The sequence below is a fragment of the Myodes glareolus genome, chromosome 7, assembly GCF_982192425.1.
Source record: "Myodes glareolus chromosome 7, mMyoGla1.1, whole genome shotgun sequence".
Taxonomy (NCBI): Eukaryota; Metazoa; Chordata; class Mammalia; order Rodentia; family Cricetidae; genus Myodes; species Myodes glareolus.
Genome location: NC_142032.1, coordinates 4399430 through 4427340, shown reverse-complemented (window position 1 = coordinate 4427340; position 27911 = coordinate 4399430). Strand labels below are relative to the sequence as shown.

Below are 27911 nucleotides of genomic sequence, written 5' to 3'. Positions count from 1 at the left end.
GTGTGGATTAATCCAGTGTTTGTGCAGTCACGTAGCTGCGTGGATCAATCTAGTGTGTTCATGCAGTCACGGAGCTGCGTGGATTAACCCAGTGTGTTCGTGCAGTCACGGAGCTGTGTGGATTAACCCAGTGTGTTTGTGCAGTCACGTAAAGTGCATGGATTAATCCAGTGTGTTTGTGTAGTCACGTGGTTGTGTGGATCAATCCAGTGTGTTTGTGCAGTCACGTAGCTGCGTGGATTAATCCAGTGTTTGTGCAGTTACATAGCTGTGTGGATTAATCCAGTGTGTTTGTGCAGTCACATGACTCGGTTGAGATAGTACAGTGTTGTGCAGTCACATGGCTGCGTGGATTAACAGTGTTGTGCAGTCATGTGGCTGTGTGGATCAATTCAGTGTTTGTGCAGTCACGTGGCTGCGTGAATTAATACAGTGCATTGTGTAATCATGTAGCCACCGTCATCTTTTATATGGAAACAGAGACAGATCCCTTATGCTATTTTGAAATAGACAATAACGAGGTCCTTGCTGCTCCGCTACCATGCTAACCAAGACCGTGTGTCCCACAACTCCTGGAAGACGACTTCAAGTCACACATCAGTGTGCAGTGTGGGCCCCCTGAACAATGCCATAGAGAAAGGAAATGTGTGCTCACAGTGTCCATCAGACTAAAGTCTTCAAGGCAGCCTGGTGTAGTCGCAAACCTAGGGAAAGAGCGACCATCACCGTGGGGGAGGGGAGACTGCTGCTGCTTTCTGGGGCCTGGGTGCTCTGTGCTCCACACTCCTTGCAATGTCAGGCTCTGACTGGCCCCCCTTCATGCACACAGGCAGAGCTCATTTGCAGAAAGAGCTATGAATGCTTCTTAAAACAGGAAAAGTCACCAGCATCTCCATCCTGCCCCAGAAAACCCCAAAGGCATCCAGATGCCTCCTTCCCCTCTTTGGAAATGAGCCACACAGCAAGAAGTCCCGTTAACCACCCATCTTCCGCCGATTATCCCGGCTCATCGCAGCCTTAAAGTATGGACATAAATGACAGAGACCTGCGTGTCAGCGCTCACATTTAAATATAAAATAGAGGGCTGGATGTCTCAGATGCCTAAATTACTATTAATCACATGCAAATACTAGCTCATGCATATCCTTTATATCTGAAGGGAACGAATGACTGCTTCGAAATCTTCCTTCAACAACCGTTCAACTAGCTAATGCTTTCGAGGTATTCTAGGAGAAGAAACAAGGCCGTCTGCTCTAGTAGCGAAGGGATAGGGTTCATTTGAAAATATCCAGGAACCAATAATGAGAATAGAAATGATGTTTTATCGTGGCCAGATGCATGTCCATTCAAAGGATCACTTCCTAAAAAAAAAAAAAAAAAGTTCATCCAAACTATGTTGCGATAGCCAAGCACAGTAGCACACGGTACAATCCCAGCACTTGGTAGGCTGATGCAGGACACCAGCCAAGAGTTCAAGGCCATGCTGGGCTACAGAGTGAATTTAAGGCAAGCCCAGACAGGTTAGAAAAGCTCAAAACAACAACAAATGTACGATCAATGCTCCTCACTTAAAAAAAAAATACAGCACAACAACTCCTCTGTGTTCCAAACATAACGTGTGCCTGATTTTAAGTCTTGAAATAATTTGCATAATTCCAGTCTAATTATGACTGAGATTCAAGTCAACTATCGAGTTCTAGAAAAAACTTTCTTCAGATTCCAGCTGGCAGCAAGTGGAAACTCCAGATACCGTCAAAATATGCCACAGAGTAGGAAGGGAATCAATTCAAACAAAGGTGGGAAGAAAAGCTATTTTCTTTCTGGGTTTAGCCTCTAAAAATGCTTCTGTGTACAGCTTATTATATTTGCTTAGAGTGCAAGTTTTTCTGAAATTTACCTTAACTTTCCTGGAAGCCAAAATGAAAATCCATTCTTTGTGCAGTGCAAACAACAACAGAAGACCTTGAATTTATTTAAAAATAACACATTTGTTACCCGTACATGACTTGAATAGACACCATGAGTTACTGCAACTTTATTGCTATGGCCTCTTTCACTTGGAAAATCATACAATTACAGTTTTTTGACCAGAAAAACATGTTGCTATATCCTAATGATAGTGTATAGTGTTTGCATTAAAATTGAGATTCTACCCTTGAGGAAAGCCCAGAGGGTGTCAAAGAATCTTCTGTAAACCCCAGGCGAGCTTATACTTCAGAGGGGGTGTGGGGAGAGGAAGGAAAGGAGAAGACGGATCCGGGTGTAGTGCCTGCATAGGGCGCTTACTATTCTAGTGTTTGTCAACGTTTATCTTCCAGTTAGTGTCTAAGGCAGATCCATAATCAATACAGAATTATGTTACCGGATTGTTAAGCCAGCCTGGGCTTTGAGAATGACTTTTACTGGAAACAGTTGCGAGCTGGAGAGGCCACATGAATTATTCATCATTTACAGTGTGCCAACCCCGAATGCCATCACGCTCCTGACATGTGCGCGCCTCCTGACGAATGTGCACGTGTGAAGCTGACCCAGGCTCCCGAGTCCTCAAGTGCTGGGGAACACAGAGAGGACGGCAAAGCTGAGCTGACCGGAGGTGCTGCGCATGCGCAACTCGGAGTCGGAAGCAAAGGAGGGAGGGCCAAAGCCACTGCTTCAGTGGCATCACCCACTCCCTGCTCTCCAGAAACCAAACTAAGCCCCGTCCTCTTGTCCTTCGGAGCCCACACGAAAAGAGTCAGCAGTGATGGCCATGGCCTGTGGTTTCGGTGACCGTGTCAGGCTGCCTTCGAGGCACTCTGGGAGATGTGGTATTGGCCGCCAGCTGTGGGGGATGAGGTGACTCCTAAAGCCAGCCTCGTCAGCGAAGGAAGGTTCTCCTAAAACACGCCTGCAGAGAAAATATCCCAGGGACAGCATCCAAACTCCAACAAAACTCTCAGAAACACAATCCCAAGTGTTTGGCCATGGTTACTGAGGATGTCTTTAAAGTACCCAATGGATTGGCCTGTCTGACTGATGCGTACAAAACAGTCCCATCCAGCCTGACACCCCGCGTTTATTAATATCTACCGATGCTAACATCTGAGCCACGCATTTTACAGATATACACACTTTAGGAATACATAGATTACCATGTAGACATGTTAAAACAAGCATAAGATGGCTTTACCCCATGGAAAGAGCCCTGTACCGTTCCTTCTCACTAAAGATGCAGTCTCCCCCTAGACGATATAAATGCCAAATTTACAAAACAGTGCTCAAACCTTGGCAGTTTTCGGAGACATGACGAGGGTCTACGACTGCGGTCATTTCCAGGGCCTTAACCTGTCCCAGCCTCTGGGTTTGCTTCACCTGGCTCTGGCACTCAGAAGGACTGAGTCCACACTTCAGAAGTTAGGCTGGGCCTGGCTCTCTTCCCAGGAGTCTGTGGGCTGAGCTAACTCAGGGAGGGGTGTGTAAGTGGGCGTGCTGCTGGCCCAGGAAGGACGGGAGTTTCCTGTGTGAAGCTACACCTACACCTAGAGCTCTCCTTCCAGCTCCCCACAGCCCAAGGACCACTGGTAAGAGCCTCTCGCGACCTCACAAGAGGGCTGGCCGTCCCCAGAAACTGCGGAGAAAGCACGCCAGGAATGTTCCTCGGATTTTACCCCTACTTTGCACAATCCAGCATCCAGATTCCGGTGCCTGTCATTCACAGTAGCTCAAAGAGGAGACAGTGAGAAAAGGACGACCCCCTTCCTGCTTCACCAGACTCCCGCTTCCACCTTTTCCTAAATGAATTGCCGTCATAACCAGATGGGCTTTTATTACTCTTTTTAATGTTAGAATTTAAAAAATACTGCAACTGTGTAGAGACTTTTTTTCTAGCAGCTGCTCATCTTGGCTCTGGAAACTGTTCCCTGACAGAACACAGGCGTGGGACTGGCTTTGAACCGCGGCCTATCAGGTGTCTGGTGGCTGAAAACAATGGCCTTGCATGGAAAGGCACGCCCCTTGTTAGGAATACCTGAGAACTTTGTGTGGACAGGAATCCTCTCCACCCCCCTTAGTTAGGCGCACCTGAGACTGGCTTGGATTTCCCGGTTACTTCTGGACACCTTGGATTTTTACAGGTTAGGAAAGTTAAGGAGGCACAGCTTAAGTGGGAGAGGACACTTAGGGCAAATGCCCTTGGCATCAGATATGGGGATGGCCTAGGAGAGAGAGGGAGCCGACACATGTGTTCTGGGCTGGAGGCAAGAACACTGAACCGCTTCAACAGGGACTCAAGCACCGGCCCCCACTCTGAGACATTAATCTAATGCAAAGGCCAGCGGTCACTCACTGGGGAAAAACGACTGAAACACACTGGTTAAACACAAGTTTGACTAATTCAGGATTCCAGTTGCCGTCTTCCTGCTTATTCGTTTGTTCTGCAGTGGCTCTGGTGGCTAGCCACATTCGTGGGTCCTCCATTCTCCCTTCCCTAGGGCAGGACCACTGCCTGGGACTCAGGAACTCTGACAGTGTTCTTGACGTGGTGAAGTACCCGGGTGCCAGACACAGGACCATAACTGAATCCCTCACTGATAGACTGTCACCTGCAGAGCCTCATGTGTCAACTGGCTCCAAACCAGTGGCATTGATGGAAATCTGATTACACCTGCGGCCTGGCATGCTCATGACAGCGGTTCCTTATGTCAGACCGAATGTCTAATTCTGTTATTGTTAGCCTCTTAAGGTTCCTACCTCCCGAACATCCCAGAAGTCTGTTGCGGTTGCATTCTTTATTCTGGATGGGTTTCATTTAAAATATAAAGAAAGCTAGTCTCCTAAATCTCAAATTACCATTCCTAGATAATTTTAAGTGCAAAGGCAAGAGAGGGTGTGGCTGGGGAGATGGCCCAGGCAGTGAAGTGCTCGGTTCACAAGACTGAGGGCCTGAGTTCCACCCTTAGAAACACCTAAAAAGCTGGGCATAGCAGTGTGCATGTGGCTCCATTGACAGCAAGTCGGGAGGTGGAGACAGGAGGATCCCTGGCCCTCCTGGCCCGGCTAGCCTAGCCAACCTGGTTGAGGTTTCAGCCAAGGAGAGACTGACTCATACCAAATGGAAGGAGGTACCTGAGGAAGACACATGAGGTCATCCTCTGCCCTCCACCTGCTCACGTACATACACGTGCACACACACACACACACACACACACACACAAACACAAACACATATGCACACACAGAATGCGGAAGTAGGGAAGTATGCCTCATCGACTTCCTGGGGCTAAAATGGTTCTGGCTGAAAGTATGGCTTTTCTGCCCATCATAAGCAGGGGAAGTGAGAACAGAGACCATTCAGTAAGAGAAGTTACTTCCAGGAAAGCAATTCCTCCCTGATTAGCATCCTCCACATCTGACCTCTGCTGAACCAGAGACATCATCTGCTTGGCAATTTATTCAAATCAAACAAACTGCTAAAGCACTCAGCCACTTTGTAGTTAAATGACCATGGTGAGCTACAAACCCAGAGACACAGCTGGGTGTCCCTGACCTGACGGGACCAGGTCACCTTTGAAGACAGGACAAAGTGCTTTCCTAAACCCTGCTCCTGCCACCGCCCCTGAGAAAGTGACTCTCACCCGGTAAACACATCAGCGTGTGCTCAACGGCACACCCACGTATCTTTGAGAAATGCTTGACCGAACATTGTTAAACAGGCTTCTTAGCAGGTTTAATATTAATACACTCGTGAGCCATGTAACTAAGAGATGAAAAAGATAAGAAGCATTTCATAAATCTATTTGCCCAGAGTGGCTCTGAGCCTTGTGTAACTATTAACCACAGTTTGATAGGTGCTATGCTAAAAAACACTGGAAGGGATTTAAGAGAAACTTTACACTATGGTTCAAAAGATGAGAAGTCCTTAGAGGCCATAGAACTGTGAGACTTGCCTGAAAATTTGAAGAAACAATTTGAAAAGTTTCTGTGGTGATGCTGGATTTCGCCATTTGAAGGGCTGTGATGGACCCTTGTGGTTCCTCCTGCAGATAGGTGTGGCCTGTAACGATGCTATTTTCCCCTGGGGATCACATGCTACAAACGGCAAACCTGACAAGGATCACATTAAAAGCCTAGGGTGACTTTGCAATTACAGAACAGAAGATGAAGCCAAGCAGAATGTGATTCACAATGGGATGAGCTGTGCGGGAGGGAAATATCTCCGATCTCAGTAATGAGGCAGCCGCAGGGTCCCTTGCTTCATCTTTCAAACTAAACAGGAGAGACAGAAACCCAAAACAAATCGAATTTTGTAAGAAAAAAATGACTGCACTGTGAAACTAAATTTATTAAAATGTCATATTTAATAAGGAAGAAGGACCTTCTAGACCTTTCAAGAAAGATAGAGGGGAAAAAAGCCCTGGAATGTCATTTCCTCTGAACTTGTGTTCAGTGATGTCCAGCCCTAAGCCCTGGTGAGCAGCCTCAACAGGAGTTCAGCTCTGAGGATTCAAGAGACGGGTGTAATGATACCGTGTTTTTGTTTTACCACATAAAGCTTGCCTGAAGATCACAGTGCAGAGCTAAGCCACTAGAGGCCAGGCTGTGGTGGCACACACCTTTAATTCCAGTACTTCGGAGTACCAAGCCTTTAATCCCAGCACAGGGAGGTGGAGACAGGAAGGGATATGGCTGGGCGGAGAGAGGAATTTAAGACAGAAGACAGGAGCTCAGGGCAGCCTAAGGATGCAGTCTGAGCACTCAGTCTGAGCATGCAGTCTGAGGATTGGTAGAGACAGGCTCGCCCCTTGATTTGGTAGCAGGAAGAACTCTCTAGTGACTGGCTACACTATTTCTCTGATCTCTCAGCTTTAACCCCAATATCTGACTCTAGGTTTTTCTTATTAATACTAATTAGGATTCGTGCACAGATAGGTTTCAAGGGCTGGAAGGATCGTGCGGTTTGCCCCACACCTCAACGGAGCTAAAACTAAGAAGAGTCTGTGGTGCACAAGTCTCGCTCCATCAGTAGACCCGGGGTCTACTCCTCATCTTCCAGCAGAGCAGTGAGACCAATTTTGAGACTGGATCATACATTTATGGATGTAACTAATATGTCAGCCCCTACTTTAGGTATCTTGGCTTCCTCAGCTGCAAGGTGAACTGTCTCAGTTTTATTCTGAGACTACACTTGCTGAGGACTTGTATAAAGATCCTCTTCCCCCTTCCTCCCCATCTTCCCCCCTTCCTTCCCTGTGTTGAGGATAGAACCCAGAGCCTTGCCCATGTTGTCTTCACTCTGCACCTAGCAGGCCAGCCCACACTGTTTCTTTAGAACACTTGAAGTAGAAATCGTCATCACCTCCTCTGTAAAACCGAAGCAACTAAAAGAGAGAAGTCAAAGACTGCTCAGGATCACTCTAAACACGGGTTTAGCATAGGCAGTAAGAATCTGACAGCTTGCCTGAGGTAAAGACCATTATCAATGTCCCTTTTTTGTTGTTGTTTTTGTTTTGTTGTTGTTTTTGATTATCAAGGTAGGGTTTCTCTGTGTACCCTGTGTTATTACTTTGGGACACTTTAAGAACTAACCATGCCCACCCCAGCTACTTCTGACCCCACCTCCCCCTCGTCGCCATCTTCTCTCTCTTTCTCTATGGTGCATGTGTGTGTGTGTGTGTGTGTGTGTGTGTGTGTGTCTTTGTTCTCTATGTTTGTCTATGTTTCCCTTTCTTTAAGTAATACATATCTAGCTTTATGTATAGCCTTATGTCCATTTACTCTTCCGTCCACTGTATCCAGCCGCCTGACTCTGCTGCTCGCCCGGGGACCCTGCCCCCTCCCCCCCCCCCCCCCCCCCCGGCCGCATGGGGCTGCCACTTGCAGCTGCTCCACGAGCTGCCCGGGACATCCCACCATGGTATTATTTTTAAAAAGAACAATACCCTGGTTGTCCTGGAACTCACTATGTAGACCAGGATGGCCTCAAACTCAGAGATCCACCTGCCTCTGCCTCCTGGGTGCTGGGATTAAAGGTGTGTGCATCACCGCATCTGGCTTGTTATTAATGCCCTTTTAACAGAGGAGGAAAGTAAACCTAAAGGAAAAGTTAAAGTTTCCAAGGTCACCGCTTTGAGACGAGAGAGTAGGGACTTGAACTTGGGTCCCTGCAGCTTGATCACCGCTGCAGTGAGGTGTGATGGGCAGAGGGCTCCACACCTCCATCTCAGAGCTTGCATATAAAGTTCTGCCGAAGGACCACACACAGGCAGTGATCAGCGTCAGTGCCGGTGTTTGCGACTACAAGGGCTTGGTGCACAGAGACTACCCACAGGATGCGCTTGGTCAGAGGATGTGTTCGCCGTCTCTCCTGGGAGGCTCAGCAGACTCCGGGTTTCTACACCTGCCCCTTGCAGCAACGTCATCCTGCCCTGGCTCTTAGATCCCACCATTAGAGACAAAAAGCATGCTGTGTTTCCTGCACAAACAACAGACATTCTCTTCAGTGTCGCTTGTCATAAATAAGATGTGGGAATAGTCGAATCATTCGGTGCCTGGGAAGCTTATAGGAAAAAAAACATAAATTACTGACAAACAAGGAGATTCTACTTTTGTCCATGCAAAATGGGCAAATATTGAGCAAATAAGCATGACTTGTAGAGTGTGGGTTTTTATAACTCGTACATGAATTACATTTTCATTTGCCTCATGAGTGACACATGACAAGAGCAAATGCTCCTGTGGAAGCTCCTCCCTGGGGGATGCAGGGGTGCTGGTGGCACCGTGCCCAGAGGGCTGCACTTTATGCTGGCTTTCTTTGCTGATGAGGGGTAGGGGACAGACTCATACCTGCTGTGGAAATGCTACCACATCACCTCGTCTCTCCACATCTTTACCTCAGCATTGCTCATGACATTTCCAGAACCTTCTCTTTGGAAGTTGTGTTCAGAGTTAATAAGAAACGAACATGTTCTGTGTTACAACAAAATAAAAATGTTTCCCCTGAGCCGATACCAGTTCACCTTCCCAGGGCATGCTGGAGAACTTCACGTTCAATACTCTGCATTTCCCTGCCTGTCTAACAGCTCACTGGCAGTAGAAGCCTTCAAATCCAGTCTCTAATGAGAGAACCGTTTTTATGGTCTCAAGCACACTTCCTATTGACTTTGGAAACTCACGAAGTCTTATCTCTGTTTACAGTCAGATCTCTCCGAAGAACATCATTTCCTCCCTCCACCAAAGAGAGCTGGACTAGTCACAGCATCACACAGGGAGTCAAGGTCCAGAAAGTTAGAGCAAAGAATCTTCCCACTCTGCTCCCTCCCATGAGCTTACACATTTTCCCTCAAAGACTTCCAAACAAGCAAGTTAAAAAAAAATCCTGCAATCGAGCCTTACAAAAAAGCTAAGACTGGTGCTGCCTTCCTGACCGTGTCCAGGGTCCCTAATCACCTTGACCCATCGCGGTCAAAGACAAAATTATATTTAGAGCTGTTACAAACTGTGGCCACATGATACCTCTGCAGGCTGCTGGGAGCCAGGGGGAGGGTTTCTACCACTAAAGCCAACTATTTGATAGATAAGCACCGGGAGGCTGTTCAAGATAAACCACAGAAGAATGGTAGATTCTAGGCTCCACCCCAGCCTCTGCCCGAGAAATTTCAGCCCTTGTACTTTATCTTCTGGTCCTCCATTAGGTCTTTATCTGAAGAAATGGCTCATGAACACTCACCAAATTACTCCCACCTTGTCCAGTCTGTTTATTTTAGAAAAAAAGAAGATGATGGCCAATGAGCAGACAGAGCGTCCAGAGTGAGTGATCCAGGCAGGGTTTCCAACCCCAGGCTCTGAGCAACATCCAGCAAAGTGTGTGCTCTTCCCAAATCACCAGGTTCAAAGCCTGGTGGACAGGTGCTCATCCTACCCATCATGCACTGCAGCTCTGTGTACGCCATGGCAGCGGTTACTACTAGTAGTACCGTAAATGCTTTGTAAAGTACCAGAGAAAAGGCTAGAGGCAGAGAGGTAGTTAGAGCCTTGCCAATTCAACACAAGGCAAGCGTTCTGAAGTTCAATGTCAATCAATAGCAAATCATATTCGGTTGATGAAAGCTGAATTTACTGTAAAATTAGGACAGAAGCAGCTGGAAGGGTCATGGACCCGGTAACCTGGGCTTTTACAGGTCACCTTCTTAAAGTTTTGTTTTGTAATCAATTGCAGCCGAGCTGTCCGTGTGGGGTCCAGGTCACTGCTACTCAGAGAGTCTCCCTAATTACCTGCTTTCTCCTGTTGGTCTCCAGGGCAGTGTTATAGAGTCTGTGTGGGTTGTTCTGATGGTTGATGGAGGCAGGAGGTCCAGCTCAGTGTGGGTGGCACTGACCCTAGACAATTGGTCCTGAGTTGTATAAAGTGGTCTACTAATTAACCATCAGCATCCGTCAGGGTTTCTGCTGTTCCAGGCTGTGAGTCCATTCCTGTATTGCTGTGCATAGCAAGCAGGCCTGCCTTCAAGTCCCGAGTTGAGTTTCTGTCCTAACTTCCCTCAGGGAGGTTGTGATCTGGAATTGTAAGTGGAAATAAAGCCTTTCCTACCCATGGTGCTTTTAGTCCATGTTCTCACAGCAACAGGATGAAACTAGAACACAGGGGAAGAATTTAGTGAGCAGTTTCTGACACACAGTGATGTCCACAGAAATGCTAGTTAGTATTCCTTTAAAGTATTTAGATACTAGACAAGGAGGTGGGGGAAGGGAAACAGCAAGAGTTTGGCCAGTTTGAGACAAAAACTGCTCACAAACCAGACACCCATTAGCATCGCTTTCACCTAGAAGCTTGTGAAAAATGAAGAATCTTAACCTCCAACCCCACTTTCCTGAGCCAGATCAAAGTCTCTTGGGAATTTCTGTGTGTCTCCTGATGGTATCTAGAGGGTTTAAGGATTGCAAGTCAAAGGACTAAGGCCTCGTCCTCATCAGTCTCTGAGCTAAATCCCATAGCCCTTCGTGGCTGTAACAAGAAAGCAGGTGTTCCTCTTCAGAGACAGAACAATCCTTCAGAAGGCATCTCCAGCGACTGACCCACTTGTTAGCAATGGCAGTGATTTAAAAATATCATCACCACACTTATTACTTGTGTCAAACACTTGTTGAGCCTTTAAAATGCTCAGGAATTAACGAGAGTGTTCTCCATATGATCTTATTAATACCCACACTATCCTTTCAGATGCCATTACCATCCCTATTGTAAAGATTTGACTTTGTGTATATTATATGTGTGCGTACATGTCTGTGTGCACAGGCATACAAGCACCCATGGGGGGAGGCCGGAGACAATCGATGCCTCCTGAGGCTGTGACTCGCCCTAGAGGTGCTGGGAACTGAACTTCAATCCTCTGCAAGAGTAGGACAGCTCTAAGTCACTGAGAAGTCTCTCAGCCCCTGTACCCATTTTACAGATCAGTGAAGAAGGACGCTTAAAAGAAATCCCACACTAGCTCAGAACTGAGTATAATAGAGGGTTATTTATTTAGGGGTAGACTCACAGATCACAATCCTCTGCTGGAACAGGGAACAGCAACCGAATCCTGCAGCCAGAAAAGAGGCCGGACGCATGCTTTATATCGGCATAAATAGTATAAGAGGCCATGCCCCAAAAGGCTACTGGTGGTAGGAATTCCTACAGCAGGTGAGGACGTAAGAGATTCAAGGGGGCTACATTGCTGCTCAAGGCCAATTGGCTGGGAAAAGAGGTCTTTCTGAAGCGCTCTGTTGTACAGGTTCAAGTCATACACCACAACATCAAGACAGGTCTCTGTGAGGCGGGGAGCAGTAGGGGTCCCTTTGGGGTAAACACAACAGACACAGATAGAGAATGAGGAATACAGAGTCACCAACCCGAAGTTTATGCCACAGGTAGGACTCTTAGGATTTAAAACATTGTGAAATTAGAGAATTCTGCCAGTGATATCTGAGATGGGAGCTCAAGCACACAACAGAGGGAGGCTGGGGAAGCTTCGCACTGACAGACTCAAGGACCATGACTGTGATCTCGGAACTCAAGAGCCTGTTAGACGGTTGGGTTCTTTGTCTCACCAGAATGCAGCATCTCACTGGCATTGCCGGAGGCAACTGGCCCTCATTATTGTGTCTCAGCTCACATCTTACACAATGCTATTCTCGTATACCTCTGAATTTCTCTTCATTTCGCCTGCCATGGTTCTATATTCAACTTTAATAGCCACACAGCTAACAACTTGGTGAGATTAAAATCTCTCCCCAAGGTTCAGCAAGATGGCACAGAAGTTGCCTGCCACCAAGCCTGACGATCAGAGTTTGATCCCTGGGGTCCCATGTGGTAGAAAGAAGAGAACCAGCTCTCACATGTTGCCTTATGAGTTCCACATGCATGTTGTGGTACATGCACCCCATCTCAAATGCACATAAAAACCTCTCCATTATAGCCTCACTGAGCAAAGAAAATCAAAGAAACAGGTTTTAGAATCAGCAACCAGGATCTGTCCAGGTCTCAGTGAACACATTTTCCTTCATCTCCTTTGCCTGTAGAAGGATGCTGGAAAAGCAATGGCAATTGAGCAAGGACGTTCTAACAATTTGCTAGGCTGCTCTGATAAAATATAGCAGGCTGGACGGCTTAGGCAACAGAAATCCACCTCATACAGTTCTGGAGGCTGGAGTCTGAGGTTGAAGGATTGGCATGTTTACTTCCAAGATGGCCACTGTCTTCCTTAGCTTTATTGCCAGTTTGTGACAAAGTGAAGTGGGCCAGGAAGGGGTCTCACCTGAAGACTTGCCTCCGTCAGACTGTCCTCTGGCCATGTCTGTCAGAGACTGACTGTTGTTTTTACCTAATGTGGCTCTATTTACCAATAAACACTAGGCAGTCAGATGTTGGGTGAAAGCCTGCTAGATCAGAGAAGCTGAGAAGCAACCAGCTGATCTTCCTTTTCAGCCGGAGACCCAGCAAGAGAGCATCCCTCCCTCCATCCCAAACCAAAAAGGCCTGTGGATCCCTAAGTTCCTCCCTACTCCTTCCTGTTTGTCTGTCTTTTCAGGTCCTCCACACTCTCTATGGCTAATTCTTGGCGACTAGTTGCTGGCTCCACCCTCTGAACCAAGGTTAATTTTATTAACACAGGTCTCAGGGGTTCACAGTATGATCAAATATTCCACAACCACTGGCTTGGCTGCTGACTGATGTGGGAAGACCTAGCCCACCGTGAACAGCACTATCACTATGCAGGTGAGCCTCAGCTGTGTAGGAAAGCTGGCTCAGCATGAGCCAGCGAGCACCATTCCTCCATGATTCCCGCCTCAGTCCCTGCCCTGACTACTCTCGGCGGAAGACAGTGATCTAGAAATACAAATCCTCTCCTCCCCGAATTTTCTTTTGGTCAGAATGTTTTATCACAGCAACCGAACAGCCAGCTAAGACCCCACCTCGGCACTGTGACCCCTGACAGGGCTCCTCACTGTACAGACACTGACTCTGACTCTGTGTGTCATCTTGCTTCCCCCCTTTTTATGGGGGGGGGTAAGGACTTTAGTAACATTGGATGAACTGTCCTCATGATCCTCTTTAGATAAATGACCTTATCTCCAAGTACAGTGGTCTCCTGAGGCGCTGAGAGTTAGGGCTCGGGCATGTGGGTTGGTGACCTGGGTAACACAATTCAAACATAATGGATTCTGAATGACTTTTCACCCATCAGGGTGATAGCCCAGGCCCACATAAGGTTTCTCTTGTCGTCAGAACAGTCAGTTTCTCATGACTCAAGCCTCAGGGTACTGGAGGAGAAAGGATTCAGAAAACCCATCCTTCCCTTCTCTTTTCTCCTGTATAGGGTCAGAGAAAAACAGTTCTCAGCTTCCCCATAACCAACACGACCCACCTTCCTCCCGACACCCCCACATCTCAGCTTATGTAAGGACATTTCTTAGGAGGGCAGTTTCTTTCTTTTTCTTTTTTTGAATTTAAGTGGCGCTTATAAAATAGACTGAGTCAGAGATACGAGCAGTCACTGAAAAGTGCAGTGTGGAATGAAGCGCTCCAGCGTGGCGGCTCCCAAGACCTCAGCTACCTGGGGCAAACGCTGTGCTGTAGCATGGTGAGCAGCCCTGATGAGCTGGCACTCTGCTTTACAAACAGCTGGCCTGTCCAGCAGCGGTGACGAGATGGAACCTGCCAGTCGCCCGCCCGCTTAGCTCAGGGCAGCAGCTCGCAGATGCAAGCAGAAGGGAGGGGACCCAGCACAGCCAGAACCTGCCAGCTGGCTCCTGCATGTGACGTGTGCAAATGGCCGAGAAGGAGTTGGGTATTTTGTTGACAGGCATCTAAACCGTGATACAAGGGAGACAGAACAAGACAAGGGAACTGTGAGAGTAACGTTTTCCACGACACAGAGAGAGCCTACCCACCACTCAGCTGAACAAGCCAGTTGTTTAGGAAGCCTTATTTTTAAAATTTCAGTAATTATTTACTCTTTAAATCATCAGCTTTTGGATTAAATTCTCAAATATTTTTCATATCAATGTGAAATTTCATACTTTTCCTTGAGATTTTAAAAGATCGTTTTGTAACTGATATATGATGTCTTTAATAAAAATACTTTTAGAGAATATTTCCTTAAATTTATTTAAAAGTTTGGTTTAGAAATCCCTCTATGTTCAGACCAATACAACTATAGAGGAAAATCATACCAGAAAGGAAGAAACAGGAGAAACTAATCCCTCCCCACCAAGAGAACCTGTTTACTAACCTTCCTGTTAATTTATTAGGATTAAAAAGTAACAGACACAGCCGGAAAGTGGTGGTGCTCATCTTTAATCCCAGCACGTGGAAGGCAGAGGCAGGAGGAACTCTATGAGTTCGAGGCCAGCCTGATCTACAGAGCGAGTTCCAGGACAGCCAGGACTGTTACACAGAGAAACCCTGCCGAGAGAGAGAGAGAGAGAGAGAGAGAGAGAGAGAGAGAGAGAGAGAGAGAGAGATGGGGTGAGGGGAGGGAAAAAGGAAGGAAGGAAGGAAGGAAGGAAGGAAGGAAGGAAGGAAGGAAGGAAGGGAGGAAAACAAAAAACAAGCAAACAAGCAACAACAAAACAAGAACCAGACACAGAGCTAGGCATATTCTGTGGGGATTTGGAAGTCAGAGGACAGAGAGATGGTCTTAAAAGCCTGAGAGCAAAGCAGATTAGGAAATAGGAAAACGGCGTGAGCAGCCATCAGACTAGTAGCCACTCTGATGGCAGAGGCACGGGACACAGCCTTTCAAGCCTTTGTGGAAAAGTACCACAGGCAACACATGCACACACAAACCAAAGCCCTTGTGTGCCTATTCCAGACCAATCACACCCGTGGCCAGAACAAAAGATCAGTTACGCATGACTTTATTAACTTCTCACGCAGCCTTTCTGAAAAACGTAACCAAAAATTAACTCAAAGAGGAAAGAAACTGAGCCCTAACCAAAGATGCCAAGGAATGTAGGAAGGGAGCTGGAGAGATGGTCCTTGGTTAAGGGGCTTTGCTGATGTCCTGGAGGACCGAAGTGCGATTCCCAGACTCACATCAGGTGGCAATGCTGCTCGTACCCCAGCTTCATGCCCTGTTCCAGACCCTGCAAGCATCGTACTCACGTATCGACAGACATAATTTTGTAAAATAATAAAATATAAACTGCTTTTTAAATGTAGGAAGAGGAGAACCCCAACATGGTGAGTCGGTAGCAGGCCTAGAAATTAGCAAGTCCACGGCACATCAGAGACTCCGGGAAGTCATCTGAGAAGGAGAATTTCATCCAACAACTGCTGACCAAGAGGCTGGAAATCCTAGTGATGTTATTAATGCCTTCATTTCGCTTAGCAGAAAATGACTTGAAATTTCAAGTAAATTAAAAATCTCCAGAAGAGAAGGATTGTCTAACGTAAGGTAGCACATGTGAGACAAGGGCCTTGACAAGGCTTGCAATATTCTCTTCCAGAGCAGTGGCCCCAACCTTCCTAAGGCCGTGACCCTTAACACAGTCCCTCAAGTTGTGCTGACCCACACTGAGATTATTTGGTTGCTACTTCATAAGTGTAATTTTACTACTGTCATGGATAGTGATGTAAAATATCTGTGTCTTCCAATGGTCTTAGGTGACCCCTGTTGAAAGGGTCATTTGACCCCAAAGGTCATGACCCACAGGTCGAGAACGACTGTTTTAGAGCAAGACAGCTTTAGTGCACAGAACGGTCTCTTCTCAGGCTGGGCAGGTGGCTCTGTCAGCAACATTTTTGCTGCCCAAGCATGAGAGCCTCACCTCAAGCCCAGAGCCCTCATAAAATGCCCGTGCTATGGTGTGAACTTGCAGTCCTAGGAATGGGGAGGCAAAGATGAGAGGAGACCTGGGCCAAGCTTCAGGTCTCATGAAAAACCTTGTCTTAAAAATAAGGTGAGTGGGGTGGTGCACGACTTTAATCCCAGCACTCAGGAGGCAGAGGTAGGCAGATCTTTGTGAGTTCGAGGCCAGCCTGGTCTACAGAAAGAGTGCCAGGACAGTATCCAAAGCTAAACAGAGAAACCCTGTCTTGAAAAAAACAACAAATAAATAAGGTGCAGAGCCAGTGAGGAAGACACCCATTGTTGACCTCTGACCTCCACATGTGCACCTGTCACACACATGAACACACATGTACAAGTGTAGGCTCAGTCATGTTTGCCTCTGCTGTAGAGAATATAAACACCATTTTAATGTTAGAAACATCCGCCTGTGTTGCTTTAGTCTGTTTCTACTGATGAAAAAAAATCCCCGAGGCTGGGAACTTTATTCTGAAATGTGGTTGAGTTCACAGTTTCAAGAGCCGTGAGGGCAGGCCTGAGTGAACTCAAGACCGTCTGCTCGGCCGTAGGTAAGGAATTCATGGCAGATGGCAGATCCAGAAGCACGAGGGATCCGAGAGCCTTGCTTTCCTGTTATATAATTCGCCTTTCTAAATCCTATGCCAACCGAGCTGCAATTCACTCTGTAGACCCCGCTGGCCTGGAACTCACAGAGACCTGCCTACTTCTGACTCCTGAGTTCTTGGATCAAAGGTGTTCACTATGTCCAACATAACCCACTTTCAAAGGAACTAAGGGACGTCCCATGAGAATTACCTCAATCCTTGCAGTGATGGTTCTCCAAATGACATGTCTTCAACTACATTCTACCTTCTGAAGCCTCAGCCTCAACATGGATACATTGGGGCATTCAAACATGTGGGTGTGAGTACACATATGTATGCATACACCCATATAAACAAACAATAATTAAAAGTTGAAAATAATACATACTTCAGAGCAGTCAAAAGGTAAAACTCATGTTGAGAAGTAAGGGGAAGGGAATAATTTCCTCATTTTTAATAGGGAGTCAAATGGAGCTAAAGTCAGAGTAAAAATAGGAGGCTAATAATCAGAGTTAACAAAGTAATTCTGTATCAACAATAGATTTAAAGCTACTAATACCCTAGCAGGAACCACAAATGTTACCTGAGAGACAGCGTGGAAAGCAACGCTAGCAAAAGCCTACTGTTTAGAATAACAACCAGAAGTAAAAACTAACCATCTACAACCATGGGTGGTGATATTTTGCTTGTGCTACAGCAAATAAAGCTTGCCTGAAGATCAGAGTGTGGAGCGAGCCATGCTAGTTAGCCATAGAGGTCAGGCAGTAGTGGCACACACTTTTAATAACAGTATAGGGGACAGAGAAAGACAGATCTCTGCGAGTTCAAGGCCACCCTGGGCTACTTGAGATTGAATCAGTCTAAAAGAGAAACAGAGCCAAGTGGTGGTGGCTCACACCTCTAATCCCAACACTAAGGAGGTGGAGACAGGAAGGAATACGGCTGGGCAGAGAGAGAAATATAAGAGAGAGGAGACAGGAGCTGAAGGCATTCAGTCTGAGAATCCTCAGAGACAGTATCTTGCCTGCTTGGTCCTGAAGATTTTATAGAGGGAAGAACTAGTGGTCGGCTGAGCTGCTTCTCTGATCTTTCAGCTTTCACCCGCTAATATCTGCCTTCAGGTTTCTATTATTAAGACCAATTAGAATTCACACTACATCTGTGTCTGCTAGCAAAACCCCACACAAGGGGTCCTCAAGGAACAGAAATGAGATCTAGATTAGCTAAATCAGGGTCAGTAGTCTGCTGTTACGACATTCTACACAGTATTACAAGTTATTAGCCTGTTCCAAGAGAGACTCCCACAAGGAAGGGAACACGTTTACAGACACAGCCAGGAGAGTCACTGGCTGCAAGTGAAGGACGCACCAGAGTGCTAGGCGCTGCTTCTTTGTGGGCCCTCCTTTGGAAAGAAGCTCTTCACAAACCACTACAGACAGCTGCTAAAATAAATTAAAGCCTTAATAAATGGAGATATACATCATATGCATGGATTATAAAATTAATATTAAGATACTCATTTTCCTGAAGTTAATGTGTGGATTTGCAGTAATGCCAATGGTATCTCCAAAGGTCTTGTCAAACAAATGCCGACAAACTGATTTTGAAAACAGACATGGAGTGTTGTGGGAGATTGGTTTGTGTTGTTGCTCAGAGACGGCCAATGGAGTCAGACCTTGGTTCAGGGGGCAGGGTCCACATTCAGCTAGCAGAAGTGAACCATAGAGTTGTCTGGTGGATGCAGAGGGGACAGACAGACACACAGGAGGAATAAGGAGAGGACCAAGGAAATGCATGGCCTTTTAGATCTGGGAAGGTGGAGAAGAGGGTAAGGTGATCATTTATCCCTCCATGGATCTCTCAGCTTTATTCCCTAATATTTTATTTTTTAAATAAAACAATAAAACAAATCACAGTATCTGGTGCCCAATATAGGACTCAAATATCCAAATACAGGGCCTGAAAAAACTAAGGAGAGTTCTGGACAAGGAGTCAGATGTGGTTGTCTCTCAGGCAGGTCAATGCCCCAAGCCACTGCCTCTGACCTTGGGCCAGTCACCAGTGCCATATGCTAAGCAGAACCACACAACAGATGGACTGGCCCTTTAAGGCTTGGCTCATATGGTCAGAGGACGCTGCAGACATGGAGAAAGCTAGGTCCAGACGTAAAGACCCTCTGAAAGCTCCCAGTATGCTTCAAAAGGTGCTTGTGTGCTGAAGAAAAAGAAGAAAATGGGTAAACATAATTAAAAATAATAAAGCCTTTAAAGAGAGAGCCAAGTAATAAAAAAAAGAATAAGCCACATAAGGATGGGGAATACACAGGGTATCTGGATCCTGCCTGGTGCTTTGTTAACTTTGAAAATTTTTAACACTGTTGAGCAAATGGCAGTTGCTGAGGGACACTGGGCTGTGGAAAGGGCTGCTGCACTAAGCCAGTTTCTATACTTTAGGGAAACCAGTTTCAGCTTCAGAATGGAAGTCAGGAAATGTGTTGTGTTGGGGGAGAAGTTGTGGGTGTTTTTCCATGGGCAAAGAAAAGCTATGAATACCTTCAAAATTATAAAAATCAGACTTGACTTGGGGAGAACTCCTGAGGATCTTTACTACAGACAGAGGGGAGGAAACCAAGAAAGACTCCAAGACAGGTGACACGTAAACTGATCCCTCTGCATGGGAACAGCTCTGAGACTGCATGAGACATGATAAGTCATGTTGGTTACAGAGTCCTCATGACTTATTATTACATGCCATCCTCCCACATGACATGGATAGAGATTTATATTGCAGTTTGGTTATACAGTCCTAATGGACTTAAAAGTTAACAGATGCCTCTTACCTGCTCAAACATAGAACAAAAACCATCTTTAGCTGACTTGTGTACACTACAAAGCCCATACTTGTGTAAACAGAGATATATATGCTATTTTTAAAACCTTGTATGTTTTCAGAAAAAAAAGAACTAGACACCAATAAAGACATGTAATCCAGGTGATCCAACCTCTCCAAATGCCTCTGTTGCAGTTTCCTCAGAATTCTGCATCCAGAACAATTTCAAATCTGCTAGTTGAGATGGTTCAGCCACACAGACTATCCAGCCAAGACTTCAAATAAGCTCTACAGGTCCCTATCACACAGATACCAAACAAAAAATATACATTAGCTTTCCCAGGACTTGATCATTATCCCAATATTCTCAGGGTTCCCTAAACATGTCATCACCTCCAGACAGTAGGAAGCTGTCTAGAGAACATGATGCCCACATTCCCAAGAGTGTGTGATTTTTGGTTGTTCAGTAGATGCTTGCCATCATTTAGGGGGGTTGGGTACAAGTTGTTATTGCTCATGGTCAGGGAGGAAACTAAACAAAGGAGATGAGAATCTGGGATCTCATTCTGAAAAGAAAAAGGGGCTTACAGAAATGATAGGATAAATAGGTAAATTATTGAATCTACTTTCAAACTAAAAAAGGAACTACTAGTCTCAAATAGCCTAAACTGTTATGAATTCTCGTATACTGAAAGAAATTTAAGGTCATTTTCTTACACTGCATTATACATTTCTATTCTTGTTTAAGATAGTGTACCTATACAGCTCATTTAAAAATCAAATGTACAGTTTTATTGCAAACTTGAAAACTATTAAAGATAATAAAAAAGACAGGTTAATAGTCATCTATAACAATGAAACATATAGTTATATTAGGCATATTTTCAAGGTCAAACAGAGATACATTTTAATAGTTAGGTGGTCTTCAAACACTTCAGAGACCTACAGAATATATCATTTAAAATGTTTTAATAACATAAGGCTTTTCATGACAGAGAGAGATATTTGCTCCTGGCAGCACCAATTTACTTCAAAAAAGGATGATGGGCATTGAAGAAACTCCATATGGAGTTTGCTTTCAACATGGCACAGCTAGCCACTGGGCAAAAAATCTGCCCTTGCCTTGACTGGTGACATTATGAGGTCCAATTGGACAAGCGGACACAAAAGAAGGCAACTGTCAAATTTTGCCAAGACAAGGTAGAATAGTTCTTCAAAATTCCCAAATCACAGAAAAGTCTGTTGGATACTCTAGAGATACAGGCTGAAGGTGGATGCCCCAGAGCTGCAGAAGAACCTTGGGTTAATATCCAGGCAGCCAGTTGTTTCTATCATTTCTATAGTTTTAGAAGTTGCTTGCTCTGCACTTCCTCTTTACTCAGGTAATATAATATCCTTCTCAGGTCTTTGATGGGGTTGAAGACTAGATAATTATAGCTACAGTTTTCCTAAACTATGATAGAAAGTAAAACAGGTACAAAACTTTGGACTCACCAAAAGGTGATAGATAATGGAGCAATTTCTGAATTTGCCAAATACAAAGGGACTGGACATTGTGAATGTAATTCTTACTTGATAATTGTTCTTATTTGTAGTTTCATTGTGTTAAGGTTGACACCATTTCTTTTTATTTAGACAATATCTGATAATTGTTCTTGTACACAGTTTTACTATGTTAGAGTTAAAACCTTTCCTTTTTATTTAGACAAAAAGGGAGAAATATGGGAGATTTGTTTGTGTTGTTGTTCCAAGATCACTAATTGAGTCGGACCTTGGTTCAGAGGGCAGAGTCCACATTCAGCTGGCTGGAATGGGCCATAGAGTTTCCTGGATGACTCAGAGAAGATAGAGGGACACACAGGAGGACTTAACAGGGGCCAAGAGCTGTGTGGGCTTTCAATCTGGGAAGGGGAAGAAGAGGGTAAGGTGGTCGTATATTTATCCCTACATTTCTCATGTTTATTCCCTAATATTTAACCCCTGCACTACATTTTTTTTAATGAAACAATAAAAGAAGTCACAATAATGGAGTGCACACCTGTAATCCCAGCATTCAAGAGGCAGGGGCGGGAGGGCTGCTGGAAGTTCAAGACCAACCTGCCTTACATAGCAAGTTCTAAGACAGTCATGACTTTGTCTCCCAAAACCTAAAACTAAAATAAAATAAAAATAGACACAGAAGCATAAAGGGCCCAAGAGTGTCGAAACAACCTTCATTCCTTCCTTTTATACTTATTTGTGTGTGTGCATGCACGTGTGTGTGTGTGTGTGTGTGTGTGTGTGTGTGTGTGTGTTACTACAGAAATAACCCAAGGCCTCATGAATGTAAGGCAGGTGCTCTACCACTGAGCGACATTCCAGGTCCTACCAAAACGACACTTTAAAAATGTCTGTTTTAATCACATTTATCTATTGAGTATGTGGACATGTGCCAAAGCACCTGGAGGCTAGGAGACAACTTCCTGTGATTCATTCTCTCCTGCTATGTGGGTCCCAAGGAGGAAACTGAGTGCATCAGGCTCAGCGGCAAACACTGTTACATACAGAGCCACATATCCATAACAATCATTAAATTTTTTTTCTTTTATTTTTTGAGATCACAATATAATTACATCACTTGCCCCATCCCTCCCTCCAAACTCTCCCATAATGCTCCTCTCTACATCTCTTTAAAATTCATGGCCTTGTTTTCAATCAACTGTGTTACAGGAATATCTGTATTTCTAAATATAACAAACTTTGTAAGTTTATAGGTTATGTTTACATTTATGGTCTATGGTCCATTCTGTGTGTGACGTGAGGTTCATTTTCCCCCATGTGGATGCCACCATTATTGACAGTATTCCTTTATTTAATTGAATTAGTACATTTATAGAAAATAGATAGATAATATATATTTCTAAATATAGCCTTCTTAGTCTATATAATGTCTCTTACACATATGTTTTCAGGACTGACCATTTGGTATTGGATAACCAATTGGTGTGGTCTTCCCGGGGAGACCACTTCTGCTCCCAGTTTTCCTTGGTTGTCTGTAGTTCTTTACATAGGGCTGAGGCCTTGAGGTCTTCTCCTGCTCACTCTGATACGTCTACTGTTTCCCTGTCAGCTCATGTTTAGGCAGTCTTGGTGGTGACACTTTTCGGCTGTATCTGTACGAAGACACACCGTCCCTGGTTCTCTGGCTCTTACGATCTTTCTGGCCCTTCTTTCTCAATGTTCTCTGAGCCCTAGGTCCAACGTTATTTAAAAACACCAAAAGGGAGTGGGGATGGCTCGGTCATTGAAGTGCTTGCTGTGTGAGCATGAGAGCCTGAGTTGGCTCCTGGGGCCCACGGAAAAGTCAGCTGTGATGCTGTGCACTTGTGTAGGGCAGAGACGGGTAGGTCCCTGGGCTTGGCCAGCCTGGTGGAAGCAATGAGTGCCAAGTAAGACGGAGAGAGACCATCTCAACAATGGGGAGGGGTGTGGCTGAAGAGACGCCCGAGGTTAACACCTGGCCTCCACACACATGTGCAGACATGTACACACGTACACAATCTGCACACACCTCTTGTACACACACACGCAATCTGCATATATGTCCACATGCACACACACAATCTGCAGAAAACAGATAGAGGATTTATAGCATATTACATGCATATTTTAGAAATCCATATTAATCAAGACAGTGTAATACTAGTATAATGCAAAATTAATTATCAATGAAACCACAGACATTCTAGAAACAGATCCATACTCATATATTTTTAATTGATTTTCTGTAAATATACAAATCAATAAAGGAATACTGTCAATAATGGTGACATTCACATAAGAGGGTTACAAAATAGAACATTGCTATAAACATAACATAAACTTATAAAGCTCTCAGAAGAAAAAAAGACCACTTTTGTTACAATGTGGCTAGGCAAAGATTCTTTAGATAGGACACTAAAATCACAACTGGTCCAACTGTTGGACCATGATAAACATCATTAAGTTTAAACAAGCCTCTTCCCTGTTAAGATCATCACTGGGACTGGAGAGATGGTTCAGTGGTTAAGAGCACTGGCTGCTTTTCCAGAGGACCCAGGTTCAATTCCTGATACCCACATGGTGGCTCACAATTGCCTACAATTCTAGGTCCAGGGAATTTAACACTTTCTTTTGGCCTCCACAGGAGCCAGGCACACATGCAATACACAAACATATGGAGTAGACAGCTCATACACATATAACATAATTTCTCAGTGTGGTGGTCTACTGCCTATTATTCCAATGCTTGGGAGGTGGAAACAGAATCAGGAGTTCAAGACCACCCTAGGCTATTTAGCAATTTCAAAGCCAGCCTAAGTCACACAAGAAGACCCTGTTTCAAAGGCTTGAGCTGTAACTCAGCGTCAAGGTGTTCTCCTAGCTTGCCCCTCCCCCTGTCTACACTTTCTCCCTCCTTCCCAATTAGAGTCCCTGCCCCCGTTTTTCCATTCCATCTTCATAGGCGCTGCCTCCCAATACAAAACCTGTGTCAATCTAATACCCAGACCAGGTGAAGACACAACAAACAAAACAAAACCACAGGCCAATATTCCTGAGGAACACGGATGGAAACAGTCTCAATAAAATACTTGTAAACTGAACACAAGCATCTATCCAAAAGACCATCCGCCACCAAAAGCAAGTTGGCTTTCTCCCAGTGGTCCAGGGATGAATCAGCATACATAAGTCAACAAAGGTAATAAATCACATAAGTGGATTTAAGGACCAAAATCATGTGATCATCTCAACAGATGCAGTAAAGGACCCTTTGTAAAACCCAACGTCCTTCATGATAAAAGTACTAAGAAAACAGGACCAAAGGGAACACACCTCAACATAATAAAGGCCATATGAAGTGGGAGTCCCCTCTGTGATCACCATTAATGAGTAAAGAAACTGCCTTGTCCTGTTGATAGGACAGAACTTAGGTAGGCAGAGAAAACTGGACTGTATGTTGGGAGAAGGAAGACAGAGACAAGATGCCATGGATCTGCGAGCGGAGACAGACGTGCTGAAACTTTGTTGGTAGGGCCACGACCTCATGGTCATACACAGATTAATGGAGATGGGTTATATTAGGATGTAAGAGTTAGCCAATAAGAAGCTAGAACTAATGGGTCAAGCAGTGATTTAAATAATATGGTTTCTGTGTGAATATTCTGGTTCTGGGCGGCAGGGTTGAACAAGCAGCCCCCTCCTCCTACAGCTATATATGACGAAGAGTAATTACTTTTTTAAAAGTAAAAATAGTATAATGGTTCACATTTGCATATTTCCATTGCCTTTAAATTTAAGCTAATAATCTAGAATTTCATGTGTACAATATACATTGGCATTGGCTTGAAACCTCATGCTGGTTTCAAGCACTCCTTTGGTTGATTATAGCTCATTTATGCTTCTTTTTATTGCCTACAAGTGATTCATATCAAAGTCCATCTTTGGTCCTTCTGAGAGGACAGGACAAATCAGGCTTCCCACATCCTGAGTGGCTGTGGAGTCCAAAGTCTGCCCCATGGCTTATCTGGAATATGAAAGGCCCTGGTCACAGAGAGAACCCACAAGTTCTACCTAAAGATAAAGACTGGGTCACTCATTGACCCTAAAGAAGAGCAGAGACCAACCTACGTGCCTGCTGGATCCAAACTCACACTCTGAGGTAGGGAGAAGTCCAAGTTCTCTCTCCTGTCTGGGCTAATTGTGGACTAAACACACACTGAATCAGCTCAAACAGGAGCTCCAAGTGTCTGTCTGATCCATGTCACGATCTCCACCTGCAAAATTTCCACACTATTTGGAATGCAGAGCTGTTTGAGATCATGCTTAAGACTTCTTGAGAAAAACAGCATTTTTTTAAATGCCAAACCCCAGTCGTAAAACAAATCCTGACCTGGATGTACACAATCAGCATGAGGTGCAATTCCAAGTGGTTATTGGAAGGTTTTATTAACAAGAGGAAGGCTATGGTACAAATCCCATAATACCTCTGGGGTATCCTCTTCACCCAAGGCAACAGAGGCCCCTGGGGGCCCTGACATGGTCTGCTAGGCATGAGTCATGGGGTCAGAATGTGAATGAGGACAAGGCAAACTTCAGGCCGTGGAGAAGGGAAGGGATGTTCTTGAAGCTTTTGTTTGCGGAGGCCTGGACCCAATGAAGACAGACAAGCAAACAGTGATTGTCTGAGGTCAAGCAAACAGAAAAGACTAGACTTATGAGACTAGACTCTCATAAGATAAAATGTTAGACAGACAAACCCCCTAAGGACACCTGGGTACAGGATTAGCCAAGATCAGAGCAAAGCTAAAACAAGGCTAAGAACATGCTGCCACCTTTTCTTCCAGAGAAAGATTACTTACACCATTGTTTGCCAGGCATGGTGAAGTATACCTATAACTCCAGCACTCAGGAGATGTTCAAGGTCTGCCCAAGCTACATGAGGCCCCATCTCAAGAACCAAAGTAAATTATTAATTAATTAATTAATGAAATACCTTAGATTATATAGGTAGCTTCAATGCAAAAATCTTTATGAAATATGTTGTTTTATGTACAGGAGAATGAACGGCTAAGGCACAGTGGAAGGTAACAATGGGAAAACAGATCAATTTGTTAATACATTTCATTGAATTATTTCTCAGGGGGAAAGCCAAAGGTTGGGTTTATTCTGAAACTTCCAATCCATGGGAGTCGTCGCTCTTTCTCTAAAATTTCCCATCCATTGAGGTCTTTAAACCTCAGTGTCCAGCAATGAAAGCCTACAGTCTCCTCTCAAACTCTGGCCATCAAAAAGAAGCTGAGCATCTGCTGTGTAAAAATCATAACATACATTTGGATAAGGACAAGGGAACAGCAACGTCCAATCAGCACAGCAGGCGGTGCAGGGCGCGAAGCCCTCGGGGGTGCCATGTATTTATGCAAAGCCCTCTTTCTAGGTAGACATCATCCCACCCCTTCCAAGGTTCCTCTCTCACCCAGGTCTCATCAACAGTACACTTCCCTAGGGTTTCATTATCCCAACTCTAATTTGTTGTAAGAGAATAGTCTGCTGCCTGATTCATTACATCTGGGTTTGTTCAACTAAGCAACCAAAACCCCATGGAAAACCAAAGCAACCCCTCCCTGACTTCCAGGAGGCCTTCAGAGCTGCATTAAGAGGTTTTCAGGTGTGCAAAAGGCGTGTTGCAGAACTCCCGGTGCTATAGCAGGAAAGTAACACATGCTATCTATGTAGTAACACACACTATCTATGTAGTAACACACGCTATCTATGTAGTAACACACACTATCTATGTAGTAACACATGCTATCTATGTAGTAACACACACTATCTATGTAGTAACACATACTATCTATGTAGTAACACAGGCTATGTATGTAGCTCATGCCTTTTCTAGCAACTGCACAAAACACTGAAAGGAAACAGGTAAAATTATTTTAGTCATTGTTTTATTAAATGATGTTAAAATGCTATCATTTCAAATGAGTTCCATATGGCCACTAGCCACACAGATCCCAGTACTCAGAGACCGCCACATCCCAGAGTTCACCACTTTCAGGGCTGCCGGTGGTGTCTTATTCAGGGTTTCTATTGCTGTGATAAACACCATGACCAGAAAGCCAGCTTGGGGAGGACAGGGTTAATTCATTGTATGGCTTGGAGTCCATCATCTAAGGAAGCCAGCTAGGAACTCAAGTGCAGCAGGAACCCGGACCCAGCAAATGATGGAGATACTTTAACCGCAGCCTCTTATGGGGACCATGTCTTTGCATTTTAACATCCCTCTTTTAGGTCAGCTTTGGATTGTCTCTAACATTTGTACCTGTGGATTTTTAAAAAGTATCTTAGCCAATGCAAGTGGAGTTAATGATATTTTTAGTTTGAGATTTCACGGGAATATATTTTTAGGGTTCAAGATCTTTTCCATGAATAGTTGTTCTTGATGGCATACCAAAGGTCAAAACAATATCCAGGAGCATCCTGCTTCTCCCCTGTGCCCCAAGCCCAGAGGCCATGCGTGATCTGAATGTGTCTGTGACATCTGGCACTGCCCTATGTTATGAGCAGAAGAGAAACAAGCTTCCGACAGAACACATCAGCTGCTGGTCTCTGAAGCAAGGTCCTGACCACCAGCCCTACAAACTCAGCACAC

General features: G+C 44.9%; 1 protein-coding gene across 5 annotated transcripts in view; it reads right to left on the bottom strand.

Annotated features, from left to right (window-relative positions):
* Ablim1 (actin binding LIM protein 1) overlaps nt 1–27911 on the bottom strand; it is a 285120-nt gene that overhangs the window by 198354 nt on the left and 58855 nt on the right. Inside the window, exon 1 of one of the 5 annotated variants that reach the window (XM_085694146.2) lies at nt 3264–3365. The exons of 1 other annotated variant lie outside the window; for it this stretch is intronic. In XM_085694146.2, coding sequence (XP_085550272.2) covers nt 3264–3309 — 46 coding nt within the window. In that variant the 5' untranslated portion in view covers nt 3310–3365. Of the gene's footprint in view, nt 1–3263; nt 3366–27911 lie in introns of those variants that run through there. 3 more of the 5 variants (XM_085694145.2, XM_087907737.1, XM_087907738.1) reach the window with 3 other exon arrangements.